This window comes from Lucilia cuprina, chromosome 2, assembly GCF_022045245.1.
Source record: "Lucilia cuprina isolate Lc7/37 chromosome 2, ASM2204524v1, whole genome shotgun sequence".
NCBI classification, from domain to species: Eukaryota; Metazoa; Arthropoda; class Insecta; order Diptera; family Calliphoridae; genus Lucilia; species Lucilia cuprina.
In genome coordinates this window covers 59,446,049-59,463,187 of record NC_060950.1, presented here as the reverse complement: position 1 = coordinate 59,463,187, position 17,139 = coordinate 59,446,049, and the positions used below count along the sequence as shown (strand labels likewise).

Below are 17,139 nucleotides of genomic sequence, written 5' to 3'. Positions count from 1 at the left end.
CGGCGGAATAAAAGAATGTTTATTAATAAATAAAAAACAACAAAAATGGTTCTTTTCAAAAAAAAAATTAAAGAAAGTACATATGTATAAGAAAAAAATAACTTAGAACAAATCATCTTCATCATACACCTATGTATGTCCATATGGTTATAAAATATAACATTTAAAGAGAAATTAATCATTTCCATTTACTTAAGTCGCTGCCTCCAGCTTTCATAATGGCGTCATATATGCTTAAACTTTCGCCCGGTTGTATACCATAGCCCAACTGTAAACCATGAGGGTTTGATGGCGTCTTACAGTCCATCGTACATTCTTTACGTAACACACTATCAACCTCAACCGATGAGAAAAATGCTACTGACATGGGTAGATCCTTAAGGCCTAGACGTGATGAACAGAACGAACGTGTCAGCAAATTAGTAATATGCATAGCTAAAGCTGCTTTATAAGCATATTTCTCCTCCACTAAATATCTGAGTTCATCATGAAAACTTAGACAAAAACGTGCTTTATCACCTAAAAGCCATCGCATTGCAACCAACATTAAATGTAGAAAATCGACAGCACCACTTTGGACCACCCAATTAATTCGGGTGGGTAGAAAACGATTTTCATCGGCAGTATTATGGGTTTCTAAAGCACGACTGAGACGACAACCAAGAAAAGGTGTAACAGGCTCATCGCGTGTAGCAATTTCTTCCAGACGATTAAACATGGCACTTTCTGTACCACCCTCCCAGCAGGGTCGGTCAAACATTTCATCTACCGCTTTATTGTTGCTGGAAGCCAATCTTAAGGCCTCGTAACCGGAATAACTATGAAAAGATAAAATATATACCTATATAAAAATAAATCGTGTTTATTTAAACATTTAAAATTTACCTTCTATTCTCAAATTCCTCTTGAAACTCTTCTTTAAGTCTATACACTTTTTTACCCTTAGTTATGGCAAACATTTTCATAGCTTTAGAGCGGGCTTCGCTGGCTGAGAATGTGGGATTGAATTGTTTGAGCAAACCTTCGGCGAAATTTTGTCCCGCTCCATAAATACGTGCATAGTTTATTACTTTAGCATGATCTCTTGAAATGCCTACTGCCTTTGCAGTTATGGAATGCATATCAGTACCATTCGATTTAGTACCACTTAAAGTCATCCAACCCAAAGGAGTAGCTCCATGTACCCCATACGCATAGGCATCGCCTAAAACGGAAGCAATCCACAATTCCTGAGAGTCAACATCTGCGCCCACAATGCGATAGTTAGGCGGAGCTTGTACCATTGCTCTTAGTTCTGAACCTATACGTTCCCTTTGAGAATTTGAAGCCGTCATCCAAGTAGGTTCCATAGCTCTACGTGTTAACGTGCCACAAGCTACCACTTGTGGACATATAGCTCCATACTGGTAGTTTTTGTTACGCAATTCTTGTGGCAATTCTTCCGGCATTAGCCAAACCACCAGCTGCCCCATAATACGATCTCTATTGTTACGCCAATAAGACATCATGCGGGCTATTTCGATTACGCGTTTGGCAATATTATTTTCAGACTCTCCACTACTTAAGACATTGTCGGAGAATTTGTTTAGAAAGTCTCTTGATAAGGGATTGCCAACTCTTAATGATTTGCCATTTTTATGCGGCAACTTAAGAAAAAAACAACAATTATCTAAAATCTGATTACACCATACTCCAGAACCTTTATAGTGACCATCTGTCTTATCGGTTTTCTTAGCTTTGCTATAAAACTCCCTTTTACCCAATTTACTATCCAGTTCTTTTTGTAAATGACCAAAAGCATAATCACTTTCTTGTTCCGAAGCATATGATTGAGCAAATTCCGGTATGGGACATTGGGCCACCAATTTTTCTATGGGTATAGTAGTTTTATTTTCATTATCAGATTCGGTTATTTTAGAGGTAAATGGAACCAGAAATCCCCAACCATGTTCGCGTATATAGTGCAATGGAAATCCCTCCCAACAGAGTGATAATAATTTAGGAGCGATTTGCATGCCGGTACTTATTTCTGAGGGTCCAGGTGTCCAGTCTGTATTGCTGTTATCTTTGGGAGGTTTTTGACAAAGCTTACGATACCAAGCCGGATAACCGGGTAGTAAAGGACGTCGGGCGGGCAATTGCTGCTTCAAATCATATAAATATTGAAATTTTCTTTGCAAGCGTTCTTCTTCATCAATAGTTTCTGTTAAATGTCTCTTAATATTAGTTTCATTCTTAGTTTTAGCTTTAGTTTTTGTAGCTTTAAGTTTCAATTCCTGAGTAGACCAGTCTTCATCCCAAAGCCATAAGTTTTGTTTATATTGTTCATCTTTCATAAGACTGCAGGCCTCATCAGCTCTTCTAGCCAAATGATATTTCGCTTCTATACTGAGATCTTCATATGTTAAATCTGATTCATCTATATAACGCAGCCAATTATTGTTAACAGGCAAATAAGCTGAACCCATTTCCAACATACCGGCTAGAGTAACCGGATGAGGAAAGCGTTCCTCAAATAAGGGATAAAGTTTTTGCAAAATTCTATGTGTGGCAGCCACATCATTAGAACAATACGTCATAAGAGACTGAAACTCCTGGCGTACATCTGCTAAAGTGCCCTCCACAAAAACATTACGTTCCTCTTTGCTAATTGGCTCCCCACCACAATAAAGTCGATGTACTTCACCTAAACTATTCAAGGAACTTTGACTTAACCAGTCCAAATCTTCGGGTGCAGGATCTTTTTTAGATTTCATAAGAGCACGCTGATAGCTTGTCACTCCACTTACACACACATGTAAAGACATAGTATCCAAGAAACGTACCTTCGTATCTTGGAGTAAATACTGTTCTTTTAATCTCGCCCGATCATAGGAAACATTGTGACCTATTACTAATTTTGGTCCTTGAACACCTAATGGTATAAGTTCTGCTGACGTATAATGCGGCATTTTTTGTTTAACTCTCATTTCTAAAATATCTGCTGCCAAACGAGGACTTACCCAAGAATACCAGTGTTTACAGCCCACTGCAGTAGCTAATGTTGGCATTGCTCCCTCGCTCATACAAACTTCCACATCAAATATTAAACCATTTTCCGGAGGAAATTCTATAGATCGTCCCTCACCGCTTCCTGGATCATATATAGTCCAACCTTCTTGTAAGGACCATTTCTTAGGTTTTCTAGGCAATGTTTTCAATTCTACTAAGGGCTGAAGTAACTTTTTATACGGTTCTATTTGTTCTTTTCCAATTTCTAGAAAATGCTCTTCAATATTTTTACCCCTTAAAGGCGGCAACTTTAAATTAACATCCGCCAATCTTTGCGTGCTGCTAATGTCTATACCGTGCCGTTGTAGATCATTTCTCATTTTGAGGGAGTTATTTTCCACATTTTTATTTACAAAGCGCGGAGTATCGGGGAAAAGTTGTTTATGTAGACTTTCCGAAAGCATTTGAATTTTTACAACATTTTCATTATATTCTTGTGAAAATAAGGAACTATCCTTATTTTCATCACCGTTATCATTGTGTTTCGAAATAGTGTTTTCCTTAGCTTCTGAATTTTGTGCAAATTTTTCCAGGTTTCCATTTATATCTAGTGGCTTCTTTAATGTTTTTATTTCTTCTGTTGTTTTTATTTTATTTTCTATTTTTGTTGAAGCTTTTGTTTTACGAAATATTTTCACTGTACTATTTGGATAAATTTCTTTGGCCAATTTGGAGTAAAATCTGGAAGAGCTCATGTTTGGTAATAAAAAAGTAAAATTGTGCGAGCAAAACAAAAACAAAGAGAACACCGGTGTTTGGTGATGACAGTATTTCTCTGATAATAAAAATCGAAAAATTGATGAGATTGTTGCAAAATAAATCGATTTTTTATAATAAAAATAACAAAGTGTGATTAGCCGACCTTTGCTTATAAAATTCCAATTTCAAGAAAAGGGCATTTAAATCCGATTTTTTTATATAATTTGGGAAATTACACTTCTAAAAAGAGCTAGTTCATATTTATATAAACGATGCGTTGAGAGAACTTTGTTCTTAATGAAAACGAAATATCAGTAGTATACATTCCATTATAATATCCAATATTGTTAACCAACGTCAAAAATGTCGACAGTCGCTTAATTTTAATTCGTCGCTCGCTCTTTTTGTGATTTGTTGACAGCGGGTCAGTTTTCACTTTTTTTACCAATATTATCTGGCAACATTGTTTATAAAGCTGCAACATAGAATTTATTAATGTTATCGATGTCTACAGAAACAGCTGTTAAATAAATACACATAACTAACGTAAACATTAACAATACTTCCGCCGTTTCATACAAAAACATTTTTTTTTGCTTAAATTTCGACAATAGTAAATAAAAATATTAAAAAATGTCTGTACAATTAAATTTTAGCACAACTACAGAATATGAACTTATAGAATATCCTGGAATGGTTAAAAATATAGAAAACATGATAAGCACATTGGGTGGTATAAACAAAATATCAAGGGTAAGTTAATGTCACTTGGGTTAACTGAAAATACTTAACTTCTAAACATTTTAGGCATTGGGAGGTGATACTAAACGTTTGGAGTTGCGTTACCATCCAGATAATCCATTTAACAAGCCCATCTGTGGTGAGAGTAATAAACGTGCGGGTCTTTTATTATCTGTTAAAGTGAGAAGATCAAAACGTGACCCTAATAAGCCTCCACAATATACCATCAAAATTATGGGCTATATAAATAAAAGCTTTACGTTTGAATGTAAGTTTTGAAAAATTGTTAAAAACTTTAGCATTAAGAAAATTAAGGAGATTCTATTAGCATAAAGTAGAATCTATAGTCTGGCAATTCGACCAGTTAAACTAGTCAAAAGACTAGTTTAGTTCTAGGCTAAGATGGGATCCATAAAGTCTAGACTTTCAGCTAGTTTTTAAACTAGTCGAACCTCATGTCTATGTCAAGCCTTTAGCAGTCGCAAATCAAGTATGTAAGATTGTTCAAAGTCAAGTCTATAAACTAGTCGAAAGTAAAGTTTATAGACTAATAGAAATTCTAGTCTAAAGACTTGGCGAAAATGTAGTTTTCGAAAGACTATTATATAGACTAATCGAAATCCAAATCTATAGACTAATCGAAAGTCTAGTCTATGGACTAAACGAAAGACTTTTTTATAGACTAGTCGAAAGTCCAGATTATAAATTCAATTTTAATCCACGTTATTTAAACCGAATTTTTAAGTAAACATTCAATTTGTATTAATTTTTTGTAGCTCTGTGTGATTTTCAATATTTACCATTAGCTTCAGATGTCAAATCTTCTAATGGCGAATTAAAAAATGTCTTGGATACCATAGTACCGAAATCAGTAATTGATTTTGATTATTTCAAGTAGGTTACCTTCTCATATTATTATACTAACCAAAGAGCAAAATTTTCAATTCAGTTTACTAATGTAAAGGAAGCTTAAACTAATATGTTAAAAAAATATTTTTGTTTTTTCATTCAGACGTCAGGATGTGCAATTAATGTCGCTGCCAACAATGTTCGCCCGTTCAGATGTTGTGCATACAACGATCTTTCGCGGTGATTTTTCCAAAGAAGATGGTCAAAATGAAACTTTAGGCGTTTTAAGTAAATCTAGTTATGAAAGTCGTGATATTGTTACCTTCAGTATGGTTGATGCATTTCCCACCAGACCTGATTCGCAAATTTTAAAGAAAATGAAAGTGAAATATGTATCCGATGAGCAGTTGCAAAAAGTTAAAAAGGTAATAAAATGAAATTTTTTAATAATACAAGCGAATATAAGCCAGTTTTAAACTCTATTTCCAGCTCTTCGAAGAATGTCCCATTTGGACCCGCATAGCATTGCTTTATGAGTCTGGCGTGTCGCACGATAAACTTAAATGTATAACACCCTCATTGGCTTATTATTTCACTACTGGGCCATGGCGTACTATGTATGTACGCTATGGCTATGATCCACGTAAAGATTTTAATTCACGTTACTATCAAACATTTGATTTTCGTTTGAGATTTAGATCGGGTGTATCGGAATTTGTAAGTAGTTTCACAGAGAAAAACTTTAAAAAGTTGTTAGACTATAAGCCAGTCTATAAGCTAGTGTATATATTAGACTTTTAATTAGTCTTAAGTTAAGTAGAATGTCTAGTCTATTTATTTGTCAAATGTCTACTTTTTAGATTAGTTAAATATCTAGTCTTTAGAATTGTTGAATGTCTAGTCTTTTGACTAGTTGAGTGTTTAGTCTTTCTACTAGTCGAATATATAGTCCAGGGTTAGGTTGATAGGAGGATGTATACTTCATCAAATCAGAAGAAATACATCTAGGCCACAATCGAGCCTGTTGTGAGCTCCTTATCATGAGAAAAAAGGAACTGAATGAATTATGATCAGTGTTCAGAATCTCAGTTTCCTGAACGTAATATCTATGAATTTTCCAATCAGTGTTAGTCAGGAATGTTATTTCCGGAATAACATCACTTCCAAGATACTTGGATCTAACTTTGACGAATGCCTGACAGTGGCAAAGAAAGTGCTCCAGAGTTTCACTGTCCTTTCCACATGCTCTACATACATCTGAATCCGCACGTCCAATATTGAATAAATTTGCTCGTAATCCAGAATACGTACTATAGAATACGTGCTATCATACTAACTCCAGACTTGCTCATTCTGAGGAGATTTTTTGTCTTGCTCTCATCAGGGTTACGCCATAGGATTTTCCTGATTCTACTCACAGTTTCATTATTCCAAGAGGTCTTATGGGATTCTCTCATCCATATTTTTAGTTCAGTTTTGTTGCGTCAAATGGTTTTGCCTTTGTCAGGTTAACTGCCTTGAGCTCCATTCCCTTTAAAGCTAGTACACTCACCCTTTCGTTACCGACTACTCCCGAGTGTGATGAACCCATATGATGTGAACCTTACCTCTGGGAGTGGTTCATGAATATCTAATCAATAACAAGTTGAAAGTCTTATCTAAGATATGTCGAAAGTCGTGTCTATCGATTGGCGATATTCTAATAAAAAGAATAGTCGCTATTCTAATTTAAACCCTTGTTTACCAACTAATCGATATTCTAGTCTATAAACTAGTTAGTCACGATGTTTTACGCTTAATACAAACATTTTTAACATAATACAGGTTTCAGATCGCAAAACAACGATAAAGAAGCTACAAGAGAATCCTTATGAAATAAATGCTTTAGTACAAGATATCAATTATCCCTATTTTGATGAACATAAATTACCCAGATCCAGACAATGCATGATGAGGGTATGTATGATAATTCAACTTGAAAAGAAACACTGTATTTAAACAATCGACCATCATAGTATTGTGATATACGCATTAACAAAATTCAAGAAATGTTAGAGAAAATACCTTCTCCCATGGCGGGTGCTATATGCAATGAACGTACCGGCTGGTTACCGCAGGGATTTGATGGACAAGTGCGCCAGATTGTAAGTAATTCCATAAAGGAATTATTAAAAAATTACTATCGTAAAGAACAAATTCATGCAGAAGTGGATTCATATGAAAATGAGGTAAGTTGTTTTTTCTGTTTGATAAATTGCTAAAAAGTAAAATTAAATTGCATTTAGGAACACGAAGATGCCGACGATGACGAGGTGGAGGAAGATGATGAAGAAATGGATGATAGCGTGATGAATGACGAACAATTGGTTGAAATTTTAGATGAAATGCAACTAGAAGGTGAAGGAAACGCGTAAACAAAACACTTATGTACATATTTGTTTATGAGTTAAGCTTTAATTCTTTATTAATAATGTAAGAATATTTAATTAATTTTTTGTTTTTGTTCATCACAACAAATAAATATTATACGTTTTTCTTTTTTTAATGCAAATCATTCTAAATGCTCATATTATAATTATTATTTTTTTATTTAAATTAAAATCCCTTTTATGTTGTAAACTGCTTAAGGTTTGCATCTGTCCAAGAAACGTGGATACAAACATACCTCACGAATATGATAACGGTTAAGTAACCAACAGAGCAAACGTTCCAAACCCAAACCATAACCACCATGAGGCTGGGCACCATAGATACGTTGATCGGTATACCAATAGTAGGGCTTGGGATCAATACCCTCACGTTCATAACCCTTAAGTAATTCCTCATTATCGTAAATCCTCATGGAGCCGCCTACAATTTCGCCAACATTTGGCAACAAAACATCAACACTCTCGGTAAGCTCACGATCCTCAGGGCAAGCAGACATATAGAAAGATTTAATGTTTTTGGGGAAACGGCACAACATAATGGGTTCATTAATGGTGTCTGTCATCTTACGTTCCGGAGCCTCTGGTATATCCTAGAAACAAAATATATTTAAAATTTAAACAACAAACTATTCTTAACAAAACATACTTCACCGAATTCATAGAATGTACCATCATCTTTGGTAACATTGTTTTCCTTTAACCACTTAATAGCATCGGCATAGTTCATACGTTTGAATGGTTTTTTGGGTGCCTTAAAATCAGGATTCAATTCATGAACCAAATGACCCCAAGGAGATTTTAAAACACGATCAACAACATCGCAGACAAGATCTTCCAAACGATTTAATAAATCATCGAAAGTGATAAAGGGACATTCAGCTTCAATGTGTGTATATTCAGCCAAATGACGTCTAGTACGACTCTGTTCGGCACGATAACTTTGTGCAATACAGAAAACATCACCTAACGCTGGTAAACATGTTTCCAAATATAATTGAGAACTTTGTGTAAGATAGGCCTCTTCACTGTAATAATAAACATGATATTTTCAAATAATTGAAAAATCTAACATATGTCCGTTGGAATATCGAACCATCTTAAAGGAAAATGCCCACTCACCTGAAATATTGTAATTTGAAAAGTGTAGAACCACCTTCAACTTGAGTTTGTACCAATGTTGGAGGGGTAACTTCACAATAACCACGATCAAAGTAATGGGCACGGAATGCTTGCATTACAACCGAACGCATTTTTAATATCTTCGAAGTGTTTTCACCTCTAATCATAATATGACGATTATCGAGTTGAACATCGGAATGAGCCTCTTCGTTGAGAATACTTTCGGCACCGCCGGCAGGAGCCAATCCAATTAATTTCCAATAATCAACATGCAATTCATGACCACCCGGAGCCTAAATTATACATATATAGTACAATATGTTAGCTTTAAATTTTATTTTTTTTATTAAACTCACCGATTTACCCTCTGGCACAGGTTTAAGAGTACCAAACAATTGTACTGAACTCTCAGTAGACAGGGTTAAAGCATCATAAGTTTGACACAAACGATCATGCAATACACACTGCAAGAAACCAGTACCGTCACGCAATGTAATGAAAATTAAACCTTTGCCTTGACGCCTCAAACGATGAACCCAACCAAAGATCTTTACACGTTTTTCACGGTTTTCTGCACCTTCAAAGATGCGTATCTTTTCAGCTGCCGGCCAGCTGGGATCTTCAGAGATGACAATCTTTTTGGCTTCATCCAAATTTTGTTTACGCTTCTCAGCGTCTTCAGCCTCACGTTTTTCCTTATCGGCATTTTTAAAACTTTCACGTACCCAAATCTTTTGGATTTTCTTCAATTGAGACTTGGCAGCTGCTTCATATTTTTCAGCCGCTTCAGGGTCTTTGCTATCGACATAGATGACAGGGAAAGGTTCCTTGCCAGCATGTCTCATGGCTTGCAAAATGGTTTTGTATGGCTTCAATTCGGAACCATCACCATTTTCATCGCTGCCAGTCTTTTCGGAAGTATATATAGCTCCTGGAGAAAAATGGATTTTTCAAATTAAAAAATATTTGCACATGTATAGATACATAGTATAGACGTGTGTCATCGGTTGCCAGCTCAACAACGTGCACTACGCTGACAATTTTCTTTAATATTTTAAACTTACCCAACGTTAAGTTGGCCATCTCGTCAGCTGGCATTTTTGTGTTAAAGATTTTTTGGTGATTTTATAGCTATTTATTTATTAATTTATAATTTTTATTTTTGCTAAAATTGCATCAGATTCTCACGTTTCACTAGAAAAATTAAGAGCAGTTGCAAAGCAAAGACTTGTGCCGCAATAAATTTTACAACGCCGTTTGATTATAAGAACGTTGGCGGCATTTTTATGCCGGCTGTTAGATATCAATTGTTTATGGGAAACATTGCTTAATTCAATATACACAAACATTTTATATACTATTTAATGAAAATTTTAAGGAAGTTTGGTGTAAGTTAAGATGTAATTTCTTAATAGAATAATTTATAATACAATATTTTTGTTGACGCCAATTAATTTATTTATTAATATTTATTGACGGCTACCTTTGTTAATTTTCTGTATAGATTACGGCAGGCAGATTTTTATTAGTGATGGTAAATTAGAGATGGGAGAGATTTTTTCATTTTTTGATAGTTTTTTAATTTTTACAGAATTTTTCTACTAAAATAGCATTTTGCGCTAGTGATTTAATTAAAATATTAACTATTAATTATTTGAAGTTTTATTTAAAGATTTTGTTTTGGTTTAATTGGATTCAGCTCAATAAAAGGGACAAATTGTTAAATTAATCTTTTGTCATAATATTGTAAAATAAAAATAGGAGGTCGAGTTTTTATTGTATCAATTAAACTGGATACGGGAAAGTTCTACATCGACAGGAATATGGTTAGATACTTGAACATGTGAGTAGCTAAGTTTGAAACTTTACTGGCAGCTAAATATATCTTAAGAATCATAGAGGCGACTTAGTAGTATAATTTTCTGGAGCTATCTGGCATTTGCCTGATGGATTTGATCATCATAAGTACTTCTGATTATTACGGTATCTTGTACAAAAGACTATCCTTATATACAAATGTATATGACTAGTCTTAAAGGAGTTTGATGCTTAAGTTGTAAAGATCACAAGGTCTGTAGGTATGAAGCACATTATACATAAAACATATCGAGCCCTTTTTGCAAAATGGACGTAAGCGACTTGATTTTCGATTTTCATTTTTTTACATTTTTCTGTTTTAATTAGGATGGCGGTGCATTAAGCACTCATATTGCCAGGTTATCACACGTTTGTCCAGAGAAAACCCCACCAAACGGCCTATACCTTCATATAGGAAGTTGTAGATTTCGGACTTAATTTCATCAAAAGTATTAATGGTCTACACCAGAAAAAAGTTTTAGAGTTTTAATGGTCTCCAACAGTATATATTTGGGTATACTGGTGGAGAGTATATTATGGTCTCCACCAGTCAAAAAAAAACATAACCTCACTCTGAGGTAAAACGAAAGCACGCGTTTAATGAAGACAACGCATAACTTAAAACAGTTATACGAAGTAGTGCATTAAATTAAAGCGGGTATAGAAATAATTCTGTCGAAAGCCCAGCAACAAGCACAAGCCTTACCGTCCTTAAGAAATAAAAACGATGACGCGAGAGTTGTTCCCCAACTCAGACCTGATTTATAACTGGTTTTTTTTTACATAAATCAATAATTTAGGTCTATTAGCATCATCTCTTAAAATTTCATAGCAATAGATCCAATTGTTTCAACTTTACAAGAAAAAGAAAAAAGACGTAAGTACACATTTATTTTATGTTTATGAATTTTGTAACAGCAAGGTGTCGGTTACGTCTAAATTTTCTTTTAAAATATATTAAATTGATAAAAAAAATTTGAACAACTTAACGTATTAAACTTGTTTGTGAATGAAATGCCACATTTCTGATTATAATTGTAATAAATTCATGTGATTATCACTGTGCCATTACAATTTATGCGCTAAAATTTATAATTTTCTATAACTTTTTATGAATTTAATTCATTCTAATTACATTACATTTATGTTATTTCCATTTAACCAACTCTTATTTGGTTGTAAATTTGTGGATTTCGGAAGGCGGACCTGTATATGCACTCTTAATGAATCAATAGTCCCAGAATTTACTTAATTATTCGATATAAGGCCAATTGCACTACAATGTATGGATGTTAATGTGGACATGGTATTTGGTCAATTGTGGACCGAGGTCTATAGAATTTAAACGCGTTATTAGTTTTATGTTTTTTGTAGAATTTCATCATAACTTTTTAATTTTTGAAAATTTTATTAACTGTAAGCTTATTTTCTGTATGGAAAAAATCATTGTCTTATAGTATCCATATATGGAGGCTAGGGTCAATTATTGCCTGATATCTGTAATACTTCCCAACATAATTTACAGGTATATATAACCGACTTCTGCAAAATTTAATACCGATTGCAAGATAAACAACATATTTATTAATGTTTTGACTATTTCCCTGGAAGTACTTGTATTGAGGCTAAGTGAAATCATGAACCGTTTTTGCCCATTATTAACACAAAGCAATATTTGTCATCAATAAGCATCTTTAGAGAATTTCATCACTTTAGCTCATAACGTTCGAAACCTATCCGGTTTTCAACAAAAAGACTGACTTACAGACATCGCTAAATGATCTTAAAATCTTATAAAAAAGTATTTATTATACTTTTAAATTTCAGATTTATACAAATTATATAAAGATATACACAAAAAAATATTTTTTTTAACAGAGAATTTAGACGTAACCGCCTCAACATTGTTTATATCACAAAAATTTGTCTCGGCAAAAAAGACGTAAGCGACAAAAAAATCGGATATAGCGTCAATATAAAATGGAAACAAACTGCATTCCATATGTTAGATGTAATGTATTTATTAACGGAGTTTTGTAGTAATGCTTTGTCCTACTTCGATGATAATTAAAAAAAATGCTTTCCTGTAAAATTTTGTTTTTGTCGGTTACGTCTTTTGTGCGAAAAGGGCTCGATATATTTAAATAAGAATAAAATAACATCTTTTAATTTTCAGATTTTATCTTTTTCTTTAATTCCCAAGAGATATCCCATTAGTTTGATGTTTTAGCGATCTCAAGAACTTTGCACTAAACACTGAACAACGTAATAAAGGTAAGACTTTTGAATTAGAAAAAAACATTTCAACATTTTCAGTCCGTACCTAATTAACAACGACTTAATTAAATCTTTAAAAACCTTAAATAGGTATTTTATTAAAAAATAATAAAACAAAATTAATAACACCTTAAATCTACATAAATATATTCACTTCTTATTAAGTAAAGCCGGTTCCACGTACAAAAACATTTGACTCTTCGGTATGGTTATGTTTGGTAAAAACTTCTTTAGATCTTCATCTAAGGCAATCGCAAACTTTATATCTCGCGGTTCTATTCTGCCTCTACGCTCGTTTGCAATATAACCGGCCTGTTCTATTAATTCCGATGTTAAATATTGTAAAATAGCACTTAAACATACAGGAGCTGTTTTACCTATACGTTCTGCATAACGACCCTTACGCAAATAACGATGTATACGAGCAACGGGAAATTTTAAATTAGCCTTTTTTGAACGAGATTTTCTAACGGTCTTCTTTTTGTTCGGTCGCGCCATTACTTACTACAAACTAATGAAATTTTACAATAAGAAATGATTAGTAATGCTAGCGTTTTAAATACATATTTATACCCAAACCAATACAAAGAAAAATGCAATAAATGAGAGAGAGGTATTTTACACTCAGCATTTACTTTAATTGTGAATTACGAATAACTACACCATTTTCAATTAAATTTCAGATTTTTCTTATTGTATTTCAATAAATTGAAATTGTATTCTTTTTTTTAATTTTCAATTATACATATTTCAGAAATTGTTTACTCAATTTCTCAAAACTCTTTGTTTTCAAATATATTTCAGCAATTTAAAATTTAGTATAAATTAAATTCCAATTCTATTTGAGAAATTTATATTTGTATTTCGAAAGAAATTTTCTAAAATACCATAAAAAAAATTCTGCAATACTTTTAATAATTTCTTAAATACAAGTAGAAAGTTCTGAAATAAAATTAAACATTTTATAAACATCTAAAATACAATTGGAAATTGTGTAGTACGTCATATAGAAGTAACAATGTTTTTCTGGCATGCCTGTGCAAGTTTTTGTTTTGTTTACGTTTTGTATAATAGATAAAGAGCATATTGCTGATATTGACAATGTATACTGTGTCTGATAAAAATTGCTGAATTTTATTGTATTACAAAATATACAAATATATATTTTTTTAATTTTATACTGTTAGTAGTGTTACCCGTACAAAATGTATCTTATAAATTTCTAGATCCGTATTTCAATGTTTATGTCATTTGAGAAGTGCCACGCCCCTCCTTAACTGCATACATATGTATGTACATAAAAAACAAAGGGCGGACATGTTTTTGGTACTTTTTTGAAACGGTTAAAATGAATATAGAAATAACATTTTTAATTCATTCATAACTTATGGAAAAAATAGGTATATACATTTAGTAATTTTTGGATATTTTTAGTTTAATGGGTAAAAAATGAATGGAACCTTTTGGTACTTTTGTTTCTTCAACTTATTAACTCTATGACGGGTTTTGAATGATATTTTTAATACTTTTTGGGCGGGTTTCTTACTCCTCAGTTAAACTAGGATTAACTTGCTGTTAGATTAAACTCCGAACAAATTAAGGCGGATTTTACCCGATGATTGTATTTTTCAGTTAAAAACATAAACAATAAACAGCTGTTTTTTGCAAATAATACTTTTGTAAAATGAAAATTATTGGATAAATTTTAAATAAACATTTAAAACAATAATTAAAAAGAACAAAACAAATCAGAAAATTGCAATTTACCTTAAATATTAAGGTTAGGTAAGAAGGGCAGCCATTCAATCAAGGATGAGTGGCTCACATGGGTCCACCTAATTGCGGTCCCGTTGTGTTACCCTAGTGGTTGTAGGAGTACGCTTGAATATTACCCTCTACTTCCAGATTTAAACCAACCGGTTTGATACACAAAGTTTAGGATATTCTTCAGGCATATCCCAGATAGCTCATCCAGACAAGATAAAGCAGCAAGGCCAAAACATTGTTCTCTGCTTTCATTGAAAGATGGGCAATAGCAGAGAAGGTGAGGTATTGTTTCCTCTTCTTCCTCGTTAGTCGTAGGAGTTGTTCTTCCGAAATCATTGTTTTATTGTTTTTGTTAATTACGTTTTTTCACTAATAGCTTAAGTTTAATTAACACTCAGTTAAACTAATATAATAAGTAACGTTTCTGTTTCAGTTGTAATTCAGGTCTGAGTTTGCGAACAACTTTCGCGTCATCGTTTTTATTTCTTAAGGACGGTCAGGCTTGTGCTTGTGGCTGGGCTTTCGACAGCCACATTTAAACTCAAATATATACTGGTGGAGACCATTAAAACTCTAAAACTTTTTTCTGGTGAAGACCAGAAATTAATCCGGATGCTCCAACTTCCTATATGAAGGTATAGGTCGTTTGGTGGGGTTTTCTCTGGACAAACGTGTGATAACCTGGCAATATGAGTGCTTAATGCACCGCCATCCTTATTAAACAAACCAACCCCCCTCCCCCCCCCAAAAAAAAGTTACTGTTTACTGAAAACACACAAAACATATATTAAACTAGGTTTAAACAAAGAATGTCGATTATCTTTATCTGAAAAACCCGCCCTTAGCCGCATTAACTCTACCTCCGGTTATTGTTTAACCGAAAGTTATTCTGTCACTTTAGAGGGGAGGGTATACTGGGTTTGTGCTGATGTTTGTAACGCACAATAATATTGGTCCTATACCCAGCTTAAAGTATACCATTTTAGATCAGAATCATTTTCTGAGTCGATTTAGTCCATTGAAAATGATTAAGACCTAATTAATAATTAATTTACTTTTTTGTATTATTTTGTATTTATTAAAATATTCTTAAAAAATAATTAATTGGATTAAAAGTTTAATACTATTTATAATAAACTATGAACAAAATCGACATCTGTAGAGTGTGTACTAATGAAAAAGTCCGCTTTTCATTAATGAAAATATCTGCCGCTCCTCCTGTGTAGACACTAAACACTAGAGATTATCCTTAATCACTGGTTGGTTATGTGTAGTCTTTACTTCGTTAGATACTTCCCAAGTGAATTGGTTATGTGAATATATAGTTTTAAAACTCTTACAATTAGTGAGTAAAGCAGGTTCAATATACAAAAGTTTTTCACTATTCGGTATAGTTATGTTTGGTAAGAATTTGCTTAGCTCAGGATCAAATTCAATACCAAATTTTATATCTCGCGGTTCAATAATTCTCTTTTGATTTCGATCGATTGCAATATTACCAGCCAGTTCTATTACTTCTGATGTTAAATATTCCAAAACGGCACATAAATATACAGGAGCTGTTTCACCAATACGTTCTGCATAACGACCTTTACGTAAATAACGATGTATGCGAGCAACGGGAAAGTTTAAATTAGCCTTTTTAGAACGAGATTTTCTAATTGTACTAATTTTCTTCTGCTTTTCCATTACTTACAATTAATTAGTGTCATTTAACAATGAAAAAGTTTTTCATAAGTTTGCCGGTTTAAATACAAGTCATACATATATACATACGTACATACATGTATGTATGTCTAAACAAAACAAAATAAACAAATGAGAATGAGAGCTTTTATTACGATTATAGCACAGCTAGCTATACCCAGCGTGCTTTGCTACCCTAAAAGCAATATAAATAAAAAACTTTCTTTAGGCGGATTTTTGTTCCTTTTTATACCCTACACCACTATAGTGGGGAGGGTATTATGCGTTTGTGCTGAAGTTTGTAACACCCAAAAATATTGGTCCTAGACCCACCTTAAAGTATACCAATCGGCTCAGAATCACTTTCTGAGTCGATTTAGCTATGTCCGTCTGTCCGTCCGTCTGTCTGTGTGTCCATGTAAACTTTGTGCGCACGCTGCAGGTCGCAATTTTCAAGATAATTTGATGAAATTTGGCACATACTCTTCTTTTGGTTCAGGGACGAACGCTATTGAAAATGGTTGAAATCGGTCCATTATTTCTCCTAGCCCCCATACAACCGTACCCCCCGAATCGGGCCTTTAGACTCAAAATTACGTTAAATGTTTTATAATACCAACAAAAATCAACTATAATTAGTTTTATAGAACAATAAATGACAATA

At 33.3% G+C, this 17,139-nt stretch overlaps 5 protein-coding genes across 5 annotated transcripts; 1 reads left to right on the top strand and 4 right to left on the bottom strand.

Annotated features, from left to right (window-relative positions):
• Positions 1-7: 7 nt before the first annotated feature.
• Positions 8-3,814, bottom strand: LOC111686631 (DNA polymerase subunit gamma-1, mitochondrial). Its single transcript, XM_023448999.2, has 2 exons — positions 886-3,814; positions 8-818 (listed from the first exon to the last, which is right to left on the bottom strand). The coding sequence occupies exons 1-2, from the start codon at positions 3,744-3,746 to the stop codon at positions 179-181; spliced, it is 3,501 nt and encodes a 1,166-aa protein (XP_023304767.2). The 5' UTR covers positions 3,747-3,814; the 3' UTR covers positions 8-178.
• A 483-nt stretch (positions 3,815-4,297) lies between these two features.
• LOC111686635 (general transcription factor 3C polypeptide 5) lies at positions 4,298-7,773 on the top strand. The gene is made up of 8 exons (XM_023449003.2): positions 4,298-4,503; positions 4,558-4,759; positions 5,268-5,385; positions 5,504-5,765; positions 5,830-6,057; positions 7,165-7,296; positions 7,356-7,568; positions 7,626-7,773. Exons 1-8 carry the CDS (start codon positions 4,384-4,386, stop codon positions 7,752-7,754), a joined length of 1,404 nt encoding a protein of 467 aa, XP_023304771.2. The 5' UTR covers positions 4,298-4,383; the 3' UTR covers positions 7,755-7,773.
• A 142-nt stretch (positions 7,774-7,915) lies between these two features.
• On the bottom strand, positions 7,916-10,141 carry LOC111686634 (asparagine--tRNA ligase, cytoplasmic). The gene is made up of 5 exons (XM_023449002.2): positions 9,953-10,141; positions 9,245-9,819; positions 8,889-9,181; positions 8,416-8,794; positions 7,916-8,359 (listed from the first exon to the last, which is right to left on the bottom strand). The coding sequence occupies exons 1-5, from the start codon at positions 9,984-9,986 to the stop codon at positions 7,964-7,966; spliced, it is 1,677 nt and encodes a 558-aa protein (XP_023304770.2). The 5' UTR covers positions 9,987-10,141; the 3' UTR covers positions 7,916-7,963.
• Positions 10,142-13,093: 2,952 nt separating this feature from the next.
• On the bottom strand, positions 13,094-13,520 carry LOC111686630 (histone H2A-like). Its single transcript, XM_046956693.1, has 2 exons — positions 13,400-13,520; positions 13,094-13,339 (listed from the first exon to the last, which is right to left on the bottom strand). Exons 1-2 carry the CDS (start codon positions 13,518-13,520, stop codon positions 13,173-13,175), a joined length of 288 nt encoding a protein of 95 aa, XP_046812649.1. The 3' UTR covers positions 13,094-13,172.
• A 2,337-nt stretch (positions 13,521-15,857) lies between these two features.
• LOC111686633 (histone H2A.1-like) lies at positions 15,858-16,646 on the bottom strand. The gene is made up of 2 exons (XM_023449001.2): positions 16,486-16,646; positions 15,858-16,378 (listed from the first exon to the last, which is right to left on the bottom strand). The coding sequence occupies exons 1-2, from the start codon at positions 16,499-16,501 to the stop codon at positions 16,026-16,028; spliced, it is 369 nt and encodes a 122-aa protein (XP_023304769.2). The 5' UTR covers positions 16,502-16,646; the 3' UTR covers positions 15,858-16,025.
• Between the last annotated feature and the right edge of the window lie 493 nt (positions 16,647-17,139).